Source organism: Tiliqua scincoides, chromosome 15, assembly GCF_035046505.1.
Source record: "Tiliqua scincoides isolate rTilSci1 chromosome 15, rTilSci1.hap2, whole genome shotgun sequence".
Lineage (NCBI taxonomy): Eukaryota > Metazoa > Chordata > Lepidosauria > Squamata > Scincidae > Tiliqua > Tiliqua scincoides.
Genome location: NC_089835.1, coordinates 4,654,886 through 4,677,385, shown reverse-complemented (window position 1 = coordinate 4,677,385; position 22,500 = coordinate 4,654,886). Strand labels below are relative to the sequence as shown.

At 58.6% G+C, this 22,500-nt stretch overlaps 4 protein-coding genes across 5 annotated transcripts in view; 2 read left to right on the top strand and 2 right to left on the bottom strand.

The window, feature by feature from the left end:
* The window catches only part of LOC136635168 (death-associated protein kinase 2-like), an 11,054-nt gene extending 10,681 nt beyond the window's left edge, over positions 1-373 (bottom strand). Inside the window, exon 1 of the mRNA XM_066610310.1 lies at positions 300-373. The gene's annotated coding sequence lies outside the window, so the exon portion shown is untranslated. The remainder of the gene's footprint in view (positions 1-299) is intronic.
* Positions 374-1,106: 733 nt separating this feature from the next.
* On the bottom strand, positions 1,107-7,592 carry PRCC (proline rich mitotic checkpoint control factor). Of its 2 annotated transcripts, none has more exons than XM_066610307.1 (7): positions 7,099-7,592; positions 5,676-5,723; positions 4,500-5,075; positions 4,152-4,277; positions 3,647-3,790; positions 3,450-3,515; positions 1,107-2,159 (listed from the first exon to the last, which is right to left on the bottom strand). In XM_066610307.1, exons 1-7 carry the CDS (start codon positions 7,300-7,302, stop codon positions 2,073-2,075), a joined length of 1,251 nt encoding a protein of 416 aa, XP_066466404.1. In that variant the 5' UTR covers positions 7,303-7,592; the 3' UTR covers positions 1,107-2,072. The 2 variants fall into 2 exon arrangements, with proteins under 2 accessions (XP_066466404.1, XP_066466405.1); XM_066610308.1 differs by lacking the exon at positions 7,099-7,592 and adding an exon at positions 5,882-5,996.
* Positions 7,593-8,079: 487 nt separating this feature from the next.
* On the top strand, positions 8,080-17,707 carry HDGF (heparin binding growth factor). The gene is made up of 6 exons (XM_066610318.1): positions 8,080-8,258; positions 14,244-14,320; positions 14,534-14,672; positions 14,855-15,028; positions 16,869-17,122; positions 17,406-17,707. The coding sequence occupies exons 1-6, from the start codon at positions 8,172-8,174 to the stop codon at positions 17,410-17,412; spliced, it is 738 nt and encodes a 245-aa protein (XP_066466415.1). The 5' UTR covers positions 8,080-8,171; the 3' UTR covers positions 17,413-17,707.
* A 4,395-nt stretch (positions 17,708-22,102) lies between these two features.
* Positions 22,103-22,500, top strand: part of NES (nestin) — a 10,506-nt gene continuing 10,108 nt past the window's right edge. Inside the window, exon 1 of the mRNA XM_066610414.1 lies at positions 22,103-22,500. This exon is cut by the window's right edge and continues 436 nt beyond it. Within this exon, the coding sequence (XP_066466511.1) occupies positions 22,139-22,500 (362 nt within the window). The 5' untranslated portion in view covers positions 22,103-22,138.

Here is a 22,500-nt window from a genome sequence, read left to right as displayed (position 1 = left end):
GTCAGACTTTTGGGAGTCCGGACCCCGAATTCCCATGGGGGGGTCGCTGCTGCCCCTCCTGCCTGCCACCCTCTGAGTCCCACCCACGCACCCACCAGGTGCGTGTGCCACCCAGAGAGGGCACTGGGGCATCCTCGCCCCTGCTATGGAGCTTTTCTCCCTACAACACCCCTGCGAGGAAGGCCGGACTGGTCGACTCCCCTCCCCGGGGCTGGTGAACTCAGGGGGAGGGGCGAGGCGGGGCGTCCTGGCACCGGCCACCCCCAGGTCCCCTCCGCCTCCCGCCTCCTGCCGCTCACCTCCGCGGAGGTCCCGGGCTCCGGGAGACCCCCGTCGTCCGCCCTCCGCGCCAGCTTCGCAGCCTCCCTTTCGCTCCCCTCCAGGCGCCTCCCGCGAGCGGAGGCAGCAGGGCGAGGAGGGGCGACGCGCGCCTGCCAGCTGGCCCAGGGTCCCCCGTCCACTCTTACCCGCGAGTAAGCCCCCCCCCGACTACAGTGGGACTTACTTCTGCGTAGGCGTGCATAGCAGCCTTGCACGAAAGCATATCGGAGCCCAAGCCTAGGCACCCCTACTCAGAAGTAAGACCCATTATAGTCAATGGGGCTTACTCCCAGGAAAGTGTAGATAGGATTGTAGCCTAAGGCTGGCTGGAGGGAGGCATTAGGCGACAAGCCAGAGGGCAGGGGATAAGGAGCCCTGCTCCAGCACCGCCCAGCACGGGCGGAGCAGGATTGGGCCCCCTGCACTGAGAGCAGCCCCACTGAAAGCCAACAAGGAGGCGACAGCAGCCCCAGATGGGCACCAAGACCCCAATCCCAGAAGGGGCTGCAACCACACTATAGCCCCATTCGGAGGGCTGGGGCCCCATTCAGTGCTTCCACAGCCCCACGGCCTGGTGCAGTTACACTTCTGCAGCCCCCAGCCCCAGCCCTCCACTGGTGCAGGAAGGTGGGGGGACACTGTCCGTCCTCTCCCCCCTTTCGCCAGCAGTCACTGCCTTGCTAAAAATGCTGTGGGGAGGGGGGAGTAGATGTTAAAGTTCATTTAAAAGTTTTATTCCTTTATAAAATTCCAGTTTCCAGACAATGGTGTAAGATACCAATAAATTACTGAATGAAAGCTTTATTTGGGGATTCTCAAAAGGGGAGGAGGGAAGAGGAGGCTCTTCTAAGTACTAAAATGTCCAGAGAAATGAAACTAGAAATCAGGGTGTTTCCTTCAAAGAAAATACCCTCAGTAGAGGCAGCCCTGACCCAAGAACACTGCAGCAGGGGGGCACCGTTGAATGGGGAGGGAGAGCTGTGGGGGGAACAGCAGTGGTGGCAGCGACAACAAAGAACACATGGCTCAGGGGGAAAGCAGTGAGACTGGGGGGGGAGCTGCTCTCCTGACCAAGGGCTGCTTGTAGGAGACTTTACAAGCAGGGGAGGTGGGGGGGGCATCCTGGGGCATTAGCCCCCCATCTGGAGTTTGGCAGCAGAGGGGGCAGTTTCTTGACCAGCTCAGATCTGGGTTTGAAGAGGCCAGGAGCCAGCTGGGAACCCGGGAAGAGTCTGTGTGAAGTCACCCGTCCCCCCCACTGAGTCCACACTCCTGCTCAACTGTGGTGGCTTGGGGTGGAAAGACACAGTGGGGACTGACAGACAGGGCGGTGGGGGAGGGGGGGCTGCTACCCTAACCATTTTTTCAAATGATAGGGGTCGCTAACTGGTGAAGTGGAGGGAACATGGTCTGGAGCAGACACACACGCCCAAAGAGCGGCAGATAGGAAGGAGCAGTCGGACTGCAGGATCATGCCCCCCCCCCGCCAACGCCTGCTGGGGCCACCACTGCTGCCCAACTCCCCAGGCTAGGCAGTTCCAAGGAGAGAGTCTCCTCAAGCAGGTGGGGGCGTCTGGCAGGCCCCAGCCCCGAGTGGCTGGGCGGCCCATCCAAAAGTCCTCAGTTCAGCAGCAGCAGCAGCTGCATCCAGCCCAGGTCTCTCCAGATGCAGAACACCAAGTCCATGTGGCCGTGCAGGACTGCTGGGGGTGGTGCTTGTCCAGCGCGAGGTCCAGAGAGTCCGGCCGCCTCTAGAAGCCGTACTTGGCCTGCGTCTGACGCCTGCTGAGCTTGTTCTCTGCCCACGTGTTCTTCAGCTCCAGCTCACGCTCTTTTGCCTGCCCCAGAGAGAAGGTCTCAAGACCAACCCAGCCACGGAAATTCTTCTCCAAGCACACAAGCCTGGGTCCCGAAGAGGAGTCTCCATGCCCCAGACTGGAGACTGCTGGAGACTGGACAGTCAGGAATACCCCCCTCCCCCCTTAGCTGTGCCTCCAGAAACGGGATGGACAGGACTGAGTGCTAAGCCTAACTAGCCTCTGGGGACAGATGGAGGTCAGTCCCTGACGGGAGCGGCATCTGGCCTGGACGCCTTTCAAAGGGGATTGGACACGTTTCTGGAGGAAAAATCCATTATGGGGTACAAGCCACGATGTGCATGTGCCACCTCCTGATTTTAGAAATGGGCTATGTCAGAATGCCAGATGCAAGGGAGGGCACCAGGATGAGGTCTCTTGTTATCTGGTGTGCTCCTTGGGGCCTTTGGTGGGCCACTGTGAGATACAGGAAGCTGGACTAGATGGGCCTCTGGCCTGATCCAGTGGGGCTGTTCTTATGTTCTTAACTACAATTCCCAGGAGGCCTTGCAGGTCTCTTGTTATCTGGTGTGCTCCCTGGGGCATTTGGTGGGCCGCTGTGAGATACAGGAAGCTGGACTAGATGGGCCTGTGGCCTGATCCAGTGGGGCTGTTCTTATGTTCTTAACTACAATTCCCAGGAAGCCTTGCAGGTCTCTTCTTATCTGGTGTGCTCCCTGGGGCATTGGGTGGGCCGCTGTGAGATACAGGAAGCTGGACTAGATGGGCCTGTGGCCTGATCCAGTGGGGCTGTTCTTATGTTCTTAATAGCCAGGGCCTAAAGGCAGGTCACCAGGAGCCCCCATGACACCTGAGAGAGCCCCAACCTGCTTCTCTCCCCCATCATCAAGCAGGGCTGTCCAGCCACAGAGACTGTTCAGGCCTCCACACCCCCAGCCAAGTGACCAGGTTATAAGCCTCAGAAGGTGGGTGTGGGTCCTCTGTCCTCCTAGGTGCCTCTGGAGAGTGTCATGAGTGCAACTGCAGGAAGGAACACACCCTGAGGCCAGGCAATTATTTGGGGGCTGGTCACTGACAACCCCATTCCACCCAGAACTGTCGGGGGGGCGGGCTTCCATAAGCATGTTCCGGAAGCAAACTGCCCCACGGGGAAGGGAGAGTGCACCCTGAGCAAGGCTCCTGGGGTTAGCACAGGGAAAAGGGGAGAAGGGCTCCCAGAGCTCACTCAGCACCCCACAGAGGCCACTGGGGGAAGGCAGAGAAGAGAAGCCCAGAAAGGGATGCAATCAAATCGCTGCCTCCCACCCTCACCTGGTGAATCAGGTACGTGATCTGATGCTTCCTCCGCTGTTGTCCAGTGGGCTGCTCCCCCTTTTTCTGGAGAGAGAGAGAACTGTTAGAAGCCACCGTCCCAGTGTGGAGGTGGGAGACGTGGCCTGTGGGAGAGGGCAGAAGAGGCCACCAGGGCCCACCAGGGCCGCCACCCTCCACACTGCCTTCCCGCTCACCTTGCTGAAGGATTTCATGCTCTGTTCCTCAGTCAGGGACTTGGTCAGCCACTGCTGGGCCCCACTCAGCTGGTCGTCCCCCTTGATCTCCACAAAGTTGATCTCCTCCCGCCCGCGGTTCCGCTTGCCCTGCAGCCTCTTGAACTGGGAGTGGAATCGGAGAAGGCGTTCGTCAGGATGGCAACAGACCCTGCCCTGCACCCTGCCAAGCCAGACTTCAGCCAAGCCTGCAAGATGACACCTGCCCAGGCAGAGCTTGCAGGAGCCCACAGAGAAGAGGAATTGGGGTCTGGGAGGTGGGCGGGCATAGCCCTCGTGGCCCGAGAGGTGCCTGCAGAGAATGCCCAAAGGCTGATGAGAAGAAGGGGAAGGCCCGGCACCCTCTGCTGGGCCATCTTGAGGGGGGAGGAACCACTGTGAGGAGGCTTGTCAGCCAGGGCCCACGCAGGGCAGTTGTGCACCAGTGACAAGGTCTCCAGCATGCGCCAGCCCTCAGGTTGCTCACCGCTTCATCATCCATAAAGGAGGAGGAGGAGGAGGTGGTGGTGGTGGTGGTGGTGTCACTGTTCGTCTCCTGGGGCGTTTCCAGGGCTGGGTCCATCTCCTGGTAGTACCCAGTGCCGTAGTACTCCTGTGGCCAAGAAGCAAGCCCCTCAGCAGGAGGAAGAGCCCTGCTTCGCAGCCCCCGCTCTAGCCTACACTGCTCCCATGCATCCAGCCCCTGCAAACCGCCCTCCCCATCCCACCCTAGCCGTGGTTCTTTGGGGACACCCCTCCACCCAGCCCCCCCCTTTGCCACCAAAACCCCAAGACACGCTCCCGTTAGCTCCAGGCCCCAGGGCAGTACCCTCACCGGGAGGTAGGGCCCGGGGCCACCAGCATTACTGTAGCCAGGATATGGACTGTACGGCTGGCCACTATAGTCCTCTCCAGGCTTGGGCACCCAGCCATGGTACGCAGCAGCACTGGACCCTGGCGCAGTCTTGAACTCCAGCGGGGCATTGGCGGCGGCATCCTGGCCCTCTGGCTCCGGGGGCAGGTCCTCTGGTACCACGGCGACCGGGTAGGTGTACGTCTCAGGCCCGGCAGCCGGCGGCTCGCTCTGATCGGCTAAGGAGAAGTAGTTCCCAGGGGCCACCTCCTCATCGCTGTCGTTCTCCTCCTGGGTGATCTGCTTGGTCACCTGAAGGGCGGCGCTCTTGGCTGCAGCCTTGATGGCCGACGGGGATGGGGTGGTGGTGGCTGCCACACCTGGGGCCTCCTTGAGGGAGGGCTTCGGCTTGGGGACCTTGGGGACCTTGGCCTCCGGTGCTGCCTCGGCTGCCTTCCGGGAGAAGGCATAGGGCAAGAGCAGCCGGTTCGTCTCCTTCACGGTCAGGTTCTTGGGCTGAGGAAGCAGAGCTGACAGGCCGGCCCCTTCGCTGCGTCCCTGCAGGGAGGGTGGGAAGCAAGGTGTTGGAAGGGGGGAGGGCTGCTTCCATCGCCTTGCCCCTCCCTCCAGCTGCACCCTGGAAAAGGACTCAGATGGATCCCAAGGAGCTGCACGGCACCCCTATTCCAAGCAGGGCTAACCCTTCAGCATATTGTGGCCTCCAAGTCCTCACATGAGCCACGTGCCAAGCTCAGCTCCTTGGAACAGTCAGGTGACCACAGAAGCCAGCCCAGCCCTGTGGTAGGAACCCAGCTGAGGCTTGAGCTGGTTCCAAGCCAAAACCAAAGTGAGGGGGGCTTGAGACCAGGGCAGTTGTGCAGCCCACCCCCCAATACAACGCTTCTGGGTCTCCCACAGTTCCACATGGCCCTGAACAATGAAAGGGAGGCAAGGCAAGCCAAGGCCGGCCAAGGGGAGAGGCGAGGCAAGCAACAACCTCTCTGAGTTCTGTTTGCTGGCAGACCCCACCAGAAGAAGACACCCATCGATGACCAGGGTCAAGACAATCCGTCCACCACCCTCTCACATGGCCACCTCTGAAAAGCACCACAGCATGGCCCAAAGGGGCCCCACCTGTTCCCAGAGCACTCTACTCACCTGGAAGGAAGGTTGCTTCCTTGCGGGTTCATCTTCCTCTGAATCTGACTGAGCGAAACAGAGAGAAATTATTATTAACAGTATTTATATTTCATTCGGAAATGAAACCAAGCACAAAGGACTGGGGAGGGGATCTTTACAGATCCAACCCTGCAATCAAGGACCCTCACAGTAAAGCTAGGGGGCACATTTTTCATTCCACTCACCCCCCCCCCAATCATGCTGGTATAGACAGAATCAGACAAGAAGAGGCCTTCAAGGCCTCCAAACTGGAGCTGGTGGGTGTTCTGGGCAGAGGCTTCCTGGCCTCCCACCTCCCAGAACACCCACCAACCCTGGCTTGGAGGCCTCCCTGTAACCTCTCACACTCTGCAGCCAGAGAAGGAGCGCCAGATCCTAGGATGCCCTGGAGGGGGGCACAGCAACCCCTGCTCACCCTGAGACAAGGAAACCGTTGGCAGCCCCTCCAGCTGCGGGGGACTGATAAGCCCAGGCAAGGAAACACCCGTCCCTGGGAAGGCCGCAGCCAACGCTTGAGGAGTCTGGAAGGCTAAAAGCTGCCTAAGGAGTAGTGCGGGGGGAGGCATCACATGCCTGCCCCATAAGACAAGGACCTTTGCTCCACGAAGGAGATCCTGGCCAGGCAAATGCAGGCAGTTGAATCTATAAAAAAGGGGGGCTTCCTTCCTCTTTAGGTTCCTGAACAGACACACAGAGGGTGGCCCTCCAGAGGGGCCCTTCTGATGTGTGGCCCGAAGAGGCCCACAGACAGCTTATGCCAGTTTAGGAAGTGGCATCAAACTGCTGGGCCAGCAACAAAGAGGCCTGTACTATAAGTAACCCCCAGCCAGGGGCACTTCGTGCAAGCCCCATTGACTATAGTGGGACTTACTTCTAAGTAGACATGCATAGATCGTGCTGTCAGGCTGCAATCCTATCCACACTCTTCCGGAGTGAGCCCCATTGACTATAGTGGGACTTAATTCTGAGTAGATGTGCTCAGGACTGGGCTGTGAGACGCCCCCACCCCCCAAGAGGGAATGGTGGAGGAAGAGTGCAGAGGTTTGGAAGTGGCAGAGTAAGCTGTGGAGCCTCCGGGGACAGGCACAGTCTACCCCAGAGGCCAGGACGGAGCGGCCCAGCCCTCCCTGGTGCAGTGGAGCCTCCAGGGCTAAGCACAGTCTACCCCGGAGGCCAGGACGGAGCGGCCCAGCCCTCCCTGGTGCGGTGGAGCCTCCAGGGCTAAGCACAGTCTACCCCAGAGTGCAGGAGAGAGCTGTCCAGCCCTCCCTGGTGCAATGGAGCCTCCAGGGCTAAGCACAGTCTACCCCGGAGGCCAGGACGGAGCGGCCCAGCCCCTCCCCCCTCTGGGGCAGGTGGAGCCTCCAGGGGCAGGCGCAGTCTACCCCGCAGCTGTACTCACGTTCCCGAGCTGCGGGGCGGCGATCCTGACGGGCCCGGCCCGCTTGTGGGGCTTCGCGGGGGGCAGAGGCCCGGCCGCGGGCGGGAGGGGCCGGGCGGCGGGAGGCCCGAGGCCCCCCTGGCCGCCCTCTCCCTCCTCCTCCTCGGCGTCGCTCTCGCCTTCCTCCTCCTCCTCCTCGCTACTGGCGTAGGCCACCAATGACATGGCCGGGCACTCCACTACGCGACGCCCAGGCTTCTCCGCCCGCACTAGGCCGCAGAGTGCGGTCCGGGCTAGGCCGCACCGGTCGCCATGGCAACGCCGCCCGCGCCGGAAGCCCAGGCCCGAAGGGGGCGGGACCGACGGAAGCTTCCGGCCCCCCCCCCCGGCTAGGCTACCCCGCCACCACCGCCGCCCCCCGGAGCTCAGCGCGGCCTGGGAGTGGCGGGTGATGGCCGCCGCGGAAGCAGGAGGGGAGCTCGTCGCCTTCCTCCTCCTCGGCGGGAGGCGGGACTACGGTTCCCAGAAGCTCCCGAGCCGGAAGCGGATGCCGTCCCTTCACGCGTGGCCTTCTGGGAAGCGGAGTCTTCCTCGCGCCTCCTCCCAGCATGCCTTGCGACCCCCCTCCTCACAACTCCCACAACAACGGCACAGCTCCCGGCGTGCTTTGCGCGGTGCGCGCCTCACAGAGAGAGAAAGCATGAAGAACTACAAAAGGACAGAGTGACGCATCTAGGGAGTCCCGTGGGTACGTTCCGGGTTCTCACTAAAAAAACCGTAGAAAGGCCAAGATGGAGCTTTCTCCGTCTGGAGGACGCGAGAGAGAACCCCTATGTGGGGAGGGGCACAGGATGAGGATGGCACTACTCCGGAATCCTCCCTCTGAGCACCCGCGCCGGCGCTGAGGACCCGCAAGCGCGCGCGGGACACGTCACTCTGCCCTTTTACTAGCTCTATACGGCGGGAGGAGGTGAGTGGGCGTGGCGAGGAGAGGCCGCGCCCCCGCCCCTCCCGAGCGCGCCTGCGCGGTGGGGACGGAGCCAGTGAGCCGGGCCGCCCGCAGTCGCCTGGCCTCCGTCTCTGCCGCCGCCAGCATGTCCCGCTCGAACCGGCAGCGCGAGTACAAGTGCGGAGACCTCGTCTTCGCCAAGATGAAGGGCTACCCGCACTGGCCCGCCCGGGTGAGCGCCGCAGGCTGGAGCCCCCGCCCCAGGCCCGCCCCTCCCCCTCCCCCCTGGGGGGGCTCCTCACCCCCTCCCTCCCTAGGGGGCTCCTCCCTCCCTGGGGGGCTCCTCACCCCTCCGCTCCTCCCTCCCTGGGGGGGCACCTCGCCCCCCATCCCTCCCTGGGGGGCTCCTCACTCCTCTCTGGGGGGGCCCTCCTCCCTCCCTCAGGGGTCTCCTGGCTCCTCCCTCTCTGTTAGTGGCTCCCTTGTGTGGGGGTTAGCCCTGTACATGCCTCCTTAAGCCGAGGGAAAGGGGCAGCCTCCCGTGGTCGCCAACCCCGATTCTGACATGGCGCTCCTTGGCGGGCATCTGGGTCTGCGAGCCCTCCTGGCACTCTAGGGGAGGTGGGCTTTGTGGGGCTGGCCTGGAGAGGGCTGGTGGGAGTTCTGGATTCCCCTCCCCTCTGGGGCAGCAGCTGTTCTCAAGCTGTGGTCCTGGGCCCGGAGGGGGCTCATGACCCCATTTGGATGGGTAGTGGAAGATGGCAAGGTGGATCAGGCTATGCAGGGCTGCACCACTCAACAATGAGGGCACTTTCTCCAATCCTTGTTGTTATGTGATCAGGTCGTTAAGTGAACACTCACCCAATCTAGTGCCTTTGTTGTGTAGACAGACACTCCTGGCAGAAACTAGTTGGCTGTGCAGGCTACTAGAGATAGATTGCTAAGAGCCTCTTTGTCATGTAAACACTTTGCTGCAGGCTGTGGGCAACCTGGCTGCCTCATTAAGAGCCTCTTTGTTGTGCTTTGAGGGATGTGGTCCGTCCTTAAGTGGAAGGTTGCTAAGCAACGCGCTCCTGTATGTGCATCAAGGGTTAAACTAGTGGTCTTCAACCTTTTTTGTGCCTCGACCCCCATACACCCACACCGACAAGACCCCCATACATACATACACAGACAAGACTCCTGTCCTGCAGGCTTTAGTCTGTTCCCTGTCTTTGAGACGGTGATGGTGACACCAGCCTACCTCGCAGGGGTGTGGTGAAGGCTGAATGCCATGCAGTTCTTGTAGCACTTCAGAAGTCCTTGCACGACAAGCAGCCTGGTGCCAAAACACTTGTCAGTCTGTGTTTTGAAGGCTCTTCTTCATGAAGTTATAAGTTCCAGTTCTTAAAAGCTAGAAACACAGGATTATTTTTAACAACAAGTGGGGCATTGAGGCATAGAGCCCTCTAAGAGTGTCTGGGACTCCTCTCTGTTAAATGGATGTGGGGCAAAGTGATGTTCCGGCTCCCCGCAGAGAGGGGTGCACTTAGAAGTGCTTCTGTCTTAACTCACCTGTTGGACTGCCAGGGATGGGGCAGAGAGACCTGCGTATATCTGCACAGAGCCCCTTTGGCCCATTGGCTAGTCAGCCCCAAAGCTGCTGGCCGCTGGCAGCTAAACCATTAGGCAGTCAGCCCCCCAGTGCTCAGCTGCGTGCAGTTGGGGGTATCGCGGGCATCCCCTTCTGCAAACCTGAGGGCTGTATTGACAAGTGGTGACTTGGATCTCGGGTGCCCAATCCCCCGGGCATCCTTGCAGTTGGCGAACCAGAGGTCTGTTTCTTGGCAAGCCACAGCCCTGATGCGCAGGCCTTGACTCCGTTCAGGGACCCAGGTGTCCGTGGCTGCCTGGGTGAGAAAAGGGCAGGGAGGCTCGGGAGCAGGAGGGCATTGTGAGGAACGTCTCTTGTGTGATGTCTTCTTGGAATAGACCCAGTTGGGAGTCCCTGCTTCATCCTGGAAAGGGCCCTTGAAGGGGCGCTGAGGCCTGGGGGTGACCCACTCAATGTGGGGAAGGGTTGGCGTCTGCTGTGGACGGGGGGTCCTGGGTTCCCTTCCTCAGCATTCTGAAGGGGTAGGAGATGGCACCTGCCAATGAGAGATGCACCCTCCTATTGGCCCAGGACACCTCTCCCTGGTTAGCTGTGACAGAGACCATGAGCTTCTTTGTAGTGAGTGATTGGTACCTCTACAGGTTTCTTCCCTGAGCTGATGGGACTTGGGGGGAGGGGGATGGCCGAGGAGAGAGGGGAGACTGTGCCCTGAGCCGCACTTTGTGCCTTTTGCTGGAGAAGGCTCCTCTTCCTTGCAGAGACTGGCCTCTGATGTGGGGCAGACTGTCTCTTTTGGGCTCGCGGGCCGGGAGGAGGGGGGGGCAGAGTGTCAGGAAGTGGCCTTGTAAGTGGCACTATGGACAGAGAGCGCTGCTAGACCTGGGGGTACCTGGAGATCTCTCACTGTGGACAGTCTGGCAATATCCCCACCGCCGCCATCCCCTGGCCTGCTCAGCCCTCCTTCTTTAGGAGGTGACGACCTAGGTGTCTGTTTGCCAGCAGGTGCACAGGAGGAGCTGGTGGGAGAGCCAGGGTCTGCTTCCCATGGGAGGGGGGGTGCCTCTGTTTGGCTTGCTGCCTCCTCTGCAAACGTGCTAGCCAGCCAAGCTAGCCGACCCTCTGCCTCCCAGGCTGGCCTTGCTCGCCTTGGGGCGTGGAAAAGAGAGGAGGATTAGGAGGCCTCCTCTTTCCACCAGGCCATGGCGGCCCTGTTCTCCCCACACAAAAGGCCTGTTTCTTGCTTATGCGGGGCAGGGGGGGGCTGCTGCTGGGCACTGAGCTTCCGCCCAGGGATGCCAGATGGCCCCTTCTTTTCTCAGGGTGGCTCAGATTTCAGTGCATCAAAGGGACTGCTGCTCCCCCCTCCCCACCCCACTGAGACCTGCCACCTGGCTGCCTCGGAGCGCACCTTTGGAGTTGTCCTGCTCTTTGTGAACAAGAGCCCTCCGGCTCCAGGGCTGCCCCTGTTTGGAAGACTGCGCCCAGATCCGGCTGTGCCCCCACCAGATTCTTCTGGAGCAGGAGAAGGGGCCATAAAGGTTTTGGGCTCTGCCAGGAAGCTCTGTGGGGAGCCTAGTAAAAGTGTGTGGGGTGACCAGGAGTGCATCTACTCCAGCCTGGTTGCACTTCTGCCCAGTTTGGGGCATCCCACAGAGGCACCTCTTTGGGCCGGGGCTCCCCATCTTCTCTGTTTTGTAGAGCTGGACCCTTTTGGGGGGGGGGGCTGCATGAGCCTGCTCAGACAGCCTGCAACGGTCTTGTGCTCCCTCCCCCGGGCTGGGGGTGTCTCCCTCCCCCAAGTCCAACATTCCTTGCTGCCACCTGACCCCCGGGGCCTGGCTTTGGATGAGTGCAGATTCCGATTCATGCCTTCCCCAAGAGGCTGCAAGTGGCTCTGTGGGAGGAGGGGGGTGTTTGTGTATCTGCATGATACCCCCTGTCCCAATTGCTTCTCCCGAATCTTAGAGGCCAAAGGGAAGCAGAACCGGAGCCGGCCCTTTCTTTGTGTGCCACCCTTGGGCGAGGGCAGTTCTCTGCCCCTCCCGGCCACAGGCCTCCCCGGGCCCCACCTGTTCAAAGTCTGCTTCCTCTCCTGCTGTGGTGTTAGCTGTGGCGGGAGGAGGAAGGAAGGAGCTCTCCGTCCTCTCCACCAGTCCTGGGGACAGGATCAGCCCCCTTTTATCCACCCTCAGCTACCCCTTTCCCCTACATCTCAGGTTGCAAGAAGGCCGCTTTGGGTGCCTTCTCCTGTTGCCCCACAAAGACTCCCGCCCTCTGCCTGCACCTGGAGGCTGGGGCAGAGGCAGTGGGTTCTGGAACCCCGCCCCCCCGCAGGTGCTGCTATGGGCAGGGAAGCCCCTGGGCCACCTGACTCCTTGCCCCAGAGCCTCAGATGCCATGCAAGGGCTGCAGAGCCAGGGATCAGCTGTCAAAGGAAAAGCACCCGGCCATGCCTAGACTCTTGCACGTTGGGTGCTTTCTGGTGCTCCAGTCGGGGTTTTCACTGGGCCCTTGGAAGCAACTGGGGTGCCCCTGTGGAGGGTGGCCCTGGAGGTCAGCACAGGTGGGGAGGGGAGGCTCAGGCGTTGTGAGATTGGAACTTCTGGGGAGGCACGAAGGGGCTCCCGGAGACCTGGCACCCTGAGATACAGAGGCGCAAGTTCCCTTCTGGGCTTCCGCGCACACCCCTAGCCCAGATCCACGCACCCCGCCTTGCAGTCACACTGGATGCAGGCGAGAGGTCCCAGCAGCTCCAGTCCTGGCTGGGCCATACTGGGGTGTGGAAGAGGTGAGCGGGCCACGCAGCTGGGGGGGGTGTCCCCAGCTGTGGTCAGGAATGTGCTAGAGCAGGTCCTCCTCGCAGCACTGTCTGCCAGCCGCCTTCTCTGGCAAAAGCAACAGGCGTGCCCCTCCCCCCCCACGCTGCTGCAACGGTCCTGGCATGCGTGCGCTAATGTGGCGGCGACTGGCGGGTGCCAGGCTGGGGCGGGGGAAGGGAGGGCGCTCCCCCTGTACTCTGTGGGGCGTGTGTGTCTCACTAGGCAGGGCGCATTGTGCTCTCCTCTCCGCCCCTCCCAGGCCCTGGGCCAACGTCTGGCTGGCAGGGCTGGAGCACCCTAGGTCAGGTGGAGGGCTGGGAGGCTGCCCCTGCTGTGGCCCCCTTCTGGGGGGGGTGGCTGCTTTTCCTTTGGGCTGCTCCCTCCTGGGGCTGCCAGGCCAGGGCTGGGAGGGGAGAGCCTGGGCTTGCCCCACGGGGGAAACCTGAGTGTGAAGGGGGGGGAGGAGGCAGGCGGAGGGGCGGGAGGCCAGCTGGGGCAGCAGTGACTAAGCAAAGCCGCTCTGGCAGCAGCCCTGAGTCAGGAGGAGAGCAGGCTGGTGGGGGCTGGGTCCAATTTCCCACCCACCTCTCCGGAGTCTCCCACTCTGCTTGGCCAGGCCTTGCCCCAGCAGATGCCCCTTGCTCTGCTCGCAGCACTGATGCAAGGGCCAGCCAGATCCTCTGGCACCCCAAGGTAGACTACCCCCATGAGTGGAGGCTCGTGTGTTGTTGTTTTTTTTGTCTTGTGCTGTGGATCAGGCACAGGCCGAAAGCTGGAGACCAGGTTGAACGCAGGTGTCTTGAAACAAAGACGGTTTTGGCCTGGGGAGTGGGAGCCTGTAGCCCCCTCCTCTGCCTTCCTTCTGGCCTGTGGGGAGTATCCTGTCGCCCCTTCCCCGCCTCCTTCCCTTGAGGCCAAATCCACTTCAGGCAACTGGGAGGGTGGGGGGCAATTAAGGGCTCCTGTTTCAAATCCTTGTGACCATACCCTCCTCTTGACAGCAAGAGGTTTCTCTCCTCCCCATTTTTCAAAATGCACATGTGTGATTAGTCGCAGGGCGTGTGGGGAGGGGTGTGTCACGTTGCGCTTGTTCCAGAGGGGTGATTAACATGGTCCAGGGAACCGGCTAGTCAGATGCACCTTGGGATGTGAAAGGAACTTGTTGGGGGGGGGGGGGCTTTCCTGAATGTGAGACCCTAAAAAAGGCATCAGGCCTTGAAGTATGGACTGGAGTCTCAAGCCAGCCAGGCTCTCCTTGGCCATCTCGTGGTGGGTCCATATGGGGCCGTGGGGGTTTGAAACTGCTCCACCCCCACTGGGTCTCTGAGCTCACAGTGCCCCAGGCCCAAAACAGCTCATGCGCCTGTCTGGCTGCGCTGGAATCAGGTGTGGATCTCTCCCCCCCCTCCCGGTCAGGGCTTGCTGTCACCCTTCAGTGATGGAGATGGGCCTGGTTGCTGGGTCTGACCCCAGGCAGCCCAGTGTCCTGCTTCCCACCATGGCTGCAATGTAGAGATAGACTGCCTTGAAAGGTGGAGGCCCACACGGGCATCGTGGCTCTTGTCAGGCCTCTGGCCAAGGTGAAGTGGAAAGCGCAGCCACCAGAGTTGGCCCCGATCCGCCTGTGCCTGAGGGCTGTGCTGCTTTGGGGCAGCTGCCCTACGTCCCTGCCTCAGCTCCCCTCAAACGTAGCACAGGCTGCTGCCCCCTGGTGGGGGGGGGGTGAGGACAAAACTAGGCAGGATTGGATGAGGAGGTTGTGCGTGTTGACCACCCAGCCAGCTCTCTCCTCTCCTCCCCCCAGATTGACGAAGTGCCGGAGTCCGCTGTGAAGTCCACCTCCAACAAGTACCAGGTCTTCTTCTTTGGGACTCATGAAACGTGAGTAGTTTTTCTGGGCTGGGGGGGGTCTTTGCAGGGCATTGGCAGTGTCTGTGTCATCGCCTCTCCCCCCCCCTCCCGTTCTTGCCCTCTGGGAACAGGCTTGCGCCCCCCTCTTCTGCTCAGGCTGAGACAGGGACGTGGGGTGCCAGATCCTCCGAGCCTCCCACTGCTGCCCTGACCCACAGCTGCTTCTCTTCCTCCCCTGCACAGGGCATTCCTGGGCCCCAAGGACCTTTTTCCATACGAGGAGAGCAAGGGGAAGTTTGGCAAGGCCAACAAGCGGAAAGGCTTCAGCGAGGGCCTCTGGGAGATCGAGAACAACCCGACCGTCAAGGCCTCCGGCTACCAGGTGCCCCCCTCATGGCTCCCCCCAGAGGAGGGGGGGGAACTGTCCTGCTCCCCTAGCGGGAGGCGTTCCAGAAGTGGGGAGGGAGCCTGCCGCTCCCTATGCAGCCCTTCCTCAACCAAGGTCTCTGTGTGCCCTTCCCCTCTCTTTCTCCTCTTCCCCTGTGTGCCTCTTTCCCTCCACAGCCCACCCCAAAAAAGGGCTCCACGGGGGATGCTGAGCCTGGTGGGGAAGGCGGGAAGAAGGGCAGCCCGGAGGGGAGCAGCGATGATGAGGAGGGCAACCTGGTGATCGACGAGCAGTCAAAGGAGAAGACCGAGAAGGCCGGGAATAAGAGGAGGGCTGAGGGCACCCTGGAGGTAGGCCGGGGGGGGAGGGGGTGGCCCTCTTCACTGAGCAAGGCAACCTGGAAGTCCTGCTGTCCTCCCTGCCCTCCCCAAGTCGTCCAGTGTCTGACACAAGATTGTTCAGGCAGGCAGTTTCTGAATTTGGGGGTTCGACACTGGCAGACGTTCCCCCTGCTCTCCTGGGCAGCTCTTCGTCCCGGCCTTGCCCAGCAGACTCCACTTCCCCTCATCTCCCCCCCTCCCCAGTGTGCCAAGTCGGACCCTGAGTGCCCTGTTGGGCCTAAGTCCTGGTGCATGTGTGTCCAGCCCCAGCCTGTAGCCAGGATTCTAGAGGTGGGGGGGGGGCGACTGTATTTTCAAGGGGGGCAATGATGTCAGGGATCTCTGCTGGTGGGCAAAATGAAAGGATAAGTCTGGAGAAACCTCAAAGACCCGAAACGCCCCCAAATGTTGTGAAAAGAAAATAATGTGGGTTTTGTTTTGTTTTTTAAAGATGCGTTCATTAGTTGTCAAGCCAAGTACCAATAATGCGCTTAGAATAAATGCATCTCTGCATGCCATGGAAAATGTATTCCCTACATAGAAATAACACGCAACAGATCCTTTCATTTACGTACCAGTGCGATACACAGGCCGGCAACCCTGCAAAAGTAAAACATATCACTGTGATGCAGGTAGCATTTACTTGTATTGAAAGTGCCTATTTAACACCTATGTAGCACCTATCTAGTGCCTATCTAGTGCCTATGCAACACTTATTTAGCATCTAAATAGCACTTGTCCAGCACCGATCTAGCGCCTACTTAATAATAATAATAATAATAATAATAATAATAATAATAATAAACTTTATTTATAACCCGCCCTTCTCCCCAAAGGGACCCAGGACGGCTATACTTAACACCTATATAGTACCTACTTAACACCTATATAGCACCTGTCTAGCACCTATCACATATATAACACCTATCTAGCACCTATATAACATTTGTCAATGACACGTTGCTGATGCATTGATACATATTAAAATAAAATTTATTTAGTTTACTTCAAAGCAAGAGGAAAGATATGCCAGTCAAATACAGTCTCGTCATTGGAACACGAGTTTTTTTTTTTTTTGCAATATTCATTACTTTTAAAAAGCAGAGTATAGAAGATTTGAATTTATTGACTCTACCTGGTGGAGCTGAATCCTCCCAGCTTTCTGAGTTGAATCTCCTTAGAACCAGGGGTGGATCCAGTGTCTGTTTGGGAGGGGGCCATGAGCACTACCTTCAGAGCCCAGGTCAACCAGGCAGGTAGACCTGGGCTCTCGACTTGGAGCCCAGGTCTGCCAGCTGGGTAGACCTTCCTGTGCACAAAAAAATGTTGCAAAAAGGGCTTCAAATCGCCCCCAACTGACGCCAGATTAGATAAAGGGGACAGATTTGGAAAAAATGCTAGGGGGGCAAACTGCTGGCTGGGGGAGGCAAAGGCCCCCCAGCTACGGCCCTGCTCCAGCCCCAGAGGGGCCCCTGCCATGCCTTTGTGGGAGGCAGTCATATGGGGGGCAGGCCTTCCAAGGCTGGGGACCCTGGATAGTTTCTGCTGGGGCCAGTGAAGAGGTTCTGGGCTGATCACTGGCTTTTGAGGGGGTTGGAGGGCCGCGTCTCGTGTGTGTGTGAAATGTCCTGACCTGCCATAAGAAAAGCCCTGGATCAGGCCAAAGGGCGCCCATCTAGTCATCTGTTGAATCCCCTTTTCAAGGCATCCAGGCCAGATGCCGTCACCGTGTCCTGTGGCAAGGAGTCGGACAGATTAATTACACAGTCTCCACCCCCTGTGTAATTTTACCGCCTCTCTCTCATCCCAGGACTCCTCCCCCAAGCGCACCAAGGAGGCAGAGGAGCAGGATGCGGGCGAGAAGACGGGGTGCGAGGCTGCCCCCAAGGAGGTGGATAAGCAGAAGAGAAGCCTCCCCGAGGGGGACAAGGAGAAAAACAGCAGCAGTCCCTCTGCCACGCCCGGAGCCGAAGGGGAGGGGAAGGAGAAGGGCCCTGCTGGGCGGGACGAAGAAGAGGATGACGACGAGGAGGAGGAGGAAGAGCTCAGAGATCACAAGGAGAGGTATGGTGGGGGGAGGGCAGGCAGGGCCTGTGGGTCTCACTGCGGTTGGGGCTGGTGGGAAATGGGAACGCAGTCCCCTTTGCACCGCTGCCCCCTTAGCACGCATCCCGGAGCAGTGAAGAGGTGGCAGCCTCTCTACAAAGCCTCCTCCCTGCCTGTGCCTAGTTGGTCTGCCATGAAGGCAGCCCCCCCCACCCATCGCGAGGCTGCCACTCCCCTCCCCCCCCCGGCCACCCAGAGGCTGACTCCTGGTTGTTGTTTTTTTCCTTCCTTTCACTCACAGCCTGTAGCTGGCCGGCCCGATCTGCTCTTCTGCCCCGATCGTGCCCTGCTGGGATCCCCTGGGTGCTCAGACCAGATTTTGTCCCCCCTCGGCTTGCCGACTCTGCGACTCATGGGAAAAGGGAGTCACGATCCACATCTCAACGGAAGCAGGAGGAAGTCGTCCCACCCACCCAGCCGAACCCGAGTCTCTCCTGGCCCGGCCGATTGCGGGGCCCGCGCTTTGAGTTAGTGATTTCTAGGGGTTGGGGTTGCTCGTCATCAGCCACTTTGAAATAAAAGCAGCTGAACGCCTTTTTAAAAGCGGTGTCCGGTCCCTTCCTGTCACCCCCTGCCGCAGCGTGGCATCTCTCAAGGCTTCGAGGCTTGCACTGAGCTCCTCATAAAGAAGGGCTTCTCCCCTTGCCTGATATCTGCAGGTGCCACTGGAAAGCCTGCTTGTTCCTTCTGTGGGAGAGGGGAGCTGCTTGGGCTCTTAGAGAATACATGAACAGGTTGCAATGGAAACAGTTGTGATTTGGGGCCTGCAGAAGGCACCAGGAAGCCATTCACCTCTCCTGTCTGCTTTGCAATGCAGCAGAAACCCTTAGGAGCATAAGAGCCCTGCTGGATCAGGCCAAAGAGGGCCATCTAGTCCAGCTTCCTGCATCTCACAGAGGCCCTCCCTTGCATCTGGCATTCAGAGACAGTCAACTTCTAGCGCCAGGAGGTCACGCGTTCCCAACACCTGGATTCCAACCTGGATTTTGCAGCCTGCCCATCAACCTGTCCAATCCCCTTTTCTTTTCTTTTTTTTAAAATTTTTTATTAATACACACAAACATACACCACAAACATTAGAGGTTGCAAGACACCATCTACCAATTTGTTTAATACATCATTCTACTTTCCTAATCTGCTATTCTTCTACTTTTACTCCTCATTAACCTAAAAGAGGAAAGAGAAAATAAAATGAACAAAGAGAAAAAAAGAATATATTTATCTCTACGTACTCTATATTATACTTATGTACTATATATACTTTTTATACTTCCTGTATCATCATTTCTACCGTTCCTGGTTGTATCAAGCTTCTCCATACAAAAATATGTTTTGTTTAGTATACATTGCTTTATATAATATATAAAATCCTTCTTATCTACCTTTCCCTTTCTAGAAATTATTTTACCACACTAATTTAACCATTTTTACTATCTCTAAGCTTAACATCCCCAAATATATTTTCAATATTTACATACAAATTTTGCCATTTTTACTATCATTATCATTCCAAAACAATATCAAACACTTTAATTCCAATTCTAATTCTTCTAAATTAACCTATAAAATACTAACATGTCTTATCTCAAATATAGACATATCTGCCAAATCATTATTCTATTTTGAATATCAGTCTTACTCTTTTTCTCTAATCTCAAATCTAATTATCCAATCCCCTTTTCAAGGCATCCAGACCAGGAGCTACCTAGGTGCAAGGAAAGGGCACCAGGGACCCAGTTGAGCTCTTTACTAAAAGAGCCCTGGCTGCTTTTCAGTGGGAGAAATAGCACTGAGGGGGCAGGAGAAAGTGTGGGGGGAAGCTATCTGAACAATTTCAAAAGCCCTGGCTGCTTTGCAATGGGAGCAATTGCTTGAAGCGGCCAGTAGAGGGCAGATGGGGGTCAGCTGAGCTCTGAGGCTGTGTTCTAAGAGCCTGAGTTTTGATGGGGACTAATGGTCTCTTGGAGCCAGCAGAAAGCTCCAGGGAGTTGCTACCCCCAGGATACACCCACACGTTGCAATGGGAACAATTGTGTTTTGGGGCCAGCAGAAGGGCACCAGGAAGCCAGCTCTAAAGTCCTGTCTGCTTTGCACTGCAGCAGAAACTCTTAGGAGCATAAGAACATAAGAGCCCCACTGCATTAGGCCAAAGGGGGGCTATCTAGTCCAGCTTCCTGCATCTTACTGAGGCCCTCCCTTGTGTTCCCGAATGAACACACACACGGTTCTTTGGATTTTTGGAGAGGCAAACAAACAGGCGACAGGAGAATTCAAAGGACTTCTAACGTTTTACTCGTTTGCAAACGGGGCCTTCCACAAACACACACACGTGGAGAGACCGTGAACAATTACAATGATGCTGGTTTTATAGGATAGACTAGGTAGGGGAGGGGGGACAAAAGAGCACACAAAGAGAGCAAAACACATCCATGGCAAGCATGGGAAAAATAACAGACCAACAGTCCCACAAACATTTGGCTTGGTTATCAGATCAACATCTTGATCCTCAGGATGTTCAGGAGGGCAATTCGATACGCATCGGCAATTTGTTTACAGATATATCCATTACAAAGGATCTGGTCCTCTATGCATCCCTTTTATTTGTTTATGGCTCTTATTTATGACTTTCTGTTTACCCTTGTGAACATACCACAGTTAGCCTGTTCTCTAAGAGGGATTTCTAGATGCTGGCTTTTGGTCAGAGAAGAGCCTTATGGGTGAACTGGGCATCTTGGGATATTTCTATATTGTGAGCTCAGCATATTGTTATCACTTGCAAGTGGCATTCAGAGATAGCCCATTTCAAGAACCAGGACGTTGCACGTACCCATCAACGGCTTGCCACCTGTGATGACTTTTCCACCTTCAACCTCTCCAATCAAGGCATCTAGGGCAGATGCCATTAGCAGCCAGCAGCGGGCATCAAGGACCCAGGTGAGCCCTTCAAAAAAAGAACAAAAAAAGAGCCCTGGTTGCTTTGCAGTGGGAGAAATAGTACTGAGGGGGCAGCAGAAAGTGTGGGGGTGACGGGGAACTGCTTGAAGCCGCCAGCAGAAGGCAACAGGGACCCAGATGAGCTCTTTTTAAAAAGCCCTGGCTGCTTTGCAATGGGAGAAATAGCACTGGGGGGAGGACAAAGTGTGGGGGGAGAAGCAATCAGTTTTTTAAAGCCCTGGCTGCTTTGCCATGGAGTAGTTGCCTATAGTGGCCCGCAGAGGGAGACAGGGAGACTGCTGTACACTGGACCTATCCTGGCGCTACTTAGCAATGGGAGCAGTTGCTTGAGGCGGCCAGGAGATGGCAGCAGAGAGCCAGCTATCTTGAAAGTGCTCTGGTAAGCTTTTCAGTTGGAGGAATTAATTGCTTATAGAGGCCAGCAGAGAGTGGTGGGGACCCTCTGGGGGGGTCAGACTCTGTCTTGGGGGGGTCTCTTGCAGTTTCCCTCCCCATTCTTTTTCCTGGCCATAAGCTTTCTGTGCCTCAATTCTGGGTGTAGGAATGAGAGTGGCTGCCAACTGCTGCCTGTGTGCTATGCTGTTGCTATACAGAGAGGGAGGAAGGGTCTTCTCCCCAAAGCGCTTGTCAAGACAGACAAGGAAGGAAATGGGCAGAGATCTGCTAGGGCAGCAGATAAGGCTGTTGTGTACCCGGGTGGGGGGGGATCAGGCTGAAGGGGCTGTGCCTTTTGATCACACGGAGGGATGTTACGACACAAGGAGGGCTCGTTAGTGCAGGAGCTGCACTCTGCACCTGCCCAGAGGCACAGCAGAGCATTGCTGTCTGCTATTCTGTGTGCTGGAGGGCTGCTTTTGCCTGTCCCAAGCCAGGGGGGAGTTCCATGCCTGTGCCAAGGTGCAGAAGAGCTTTCTGGTTTGGGGATCAGGGGCAGCTTTTCCCCTGCAGGGGAAGGTGAGGCTGGCATCTTGGCCATTTGGACTATGTCCCTGCATGAGAGTCCTTGTGTCCCTCCATAAGAGTCACAGGCAAGGTGCCCCTCACCAGCAACTGACCAGCCTGGTGGGTTTGGCCCTACCCAAGCCTGTGACTTGTAGACTAAAAAGCAACACAGGGAAGCGAGAGGGGCATGGTGGCATTCGGGGCCATGTGCTTGGGCTGGGTGCCTGGGGTTGGGAGACCTGGCCAGGGCTGCAGCAGAGACTTCCCAGAACAGGTGGGTTGACCGCTGCCCCATGAACAGAGCCTGAGCACTGCCAGGCAACCCCTGAAGAGGGCAGAGGGCAGTGCCAATGGCTGAAAAGGCCCTGTCCTGAGCCGCTGGCTCGGAAGACTGGGGGGAGAAGAAGGGAGGGCAGCCACACTTCTCAGCCAAAGGTTCCACAGAAGCCTTTGGGGGGGGGGGGGTAGCTGCAGGCCTTCAGGGCCTGAGACACTTCCGGAGTGTTGGTGGTTGTGGAGCAAAGGTGGGGGGGAAGTGCAGGTGACAGTTGTGGGCCAGGAGCTGCATTGAGATGGCGCTGGGGGGAGCCCAGGAAAAGAGGAACAGCAGTCCAGGTCCACCCCAGCAGGTAGATCTGGGCTCCAAGTCCAGGTGGGAGCCCTGACCTACCTGCCCAGCAAACCAGCCACGGAGGCAATTAAAACACAAACATCAGTGGTGTCACATGTGTGTGGGGGGGGGCCGGGTGATGCGCAACCTGTCAGATCACCCCATCGTGTGACATATCAAACGATGCGGAATTTCACCGGGAAGGCCATGCAGCCCACCCCGCTGGGCTATCCCCCCCCCAGCCAGAGTTAGAGCAGTGGGTGCCCCTTTCCCCAGACGTGGAGGGCGGAGCCGCCCCTGCCTGCAGCCCCGATGGGGGAGGAAAGGGTTAAGCGCCTGGGCCGCCTCCCCCTCGCCCCCCGCCCCCCTCCTGGGTATGAATAGCCCCGCAGGGCCTGGGGGGGGAGCCAGATCGCCGGCTGGCTCCCGCGCCTCCCTGTCCGCTCGCGTCCTCGTCCGGGCAAGGCATGGAGAGCCTGGCGCTGCCGGGGCTGGGGCTGGGCGAGCTGAACCGGCGCCTGGAGGCGTACCTGGCGCGGGTGCAGAGCCTGGAGGGGGAGCACGCGCGGCTGCGGGCCCAGGTGGCGCACCTGCGGCGCGGGCAGGCGGAGGGCGAGCCCCCCTCGTGGCGCGCCCGGCTGCAGGGGGAGGTGGAGGCGCTGCGGGCGCGCCTGGAGGCCGCCTGCGGGGAGGCGCAGCGGGCCGGGCTGGACCGCGACGGGCTCCGCGAGGAGGCGGAGAGGCTGAGCCGGCGCTGCCTGCAGGAGCGCGCCGCGCAGGAGGAGGCTCGCCGGGCGCTGGCGGAGGGCAAGAGAGCGCTGGAGGAGGA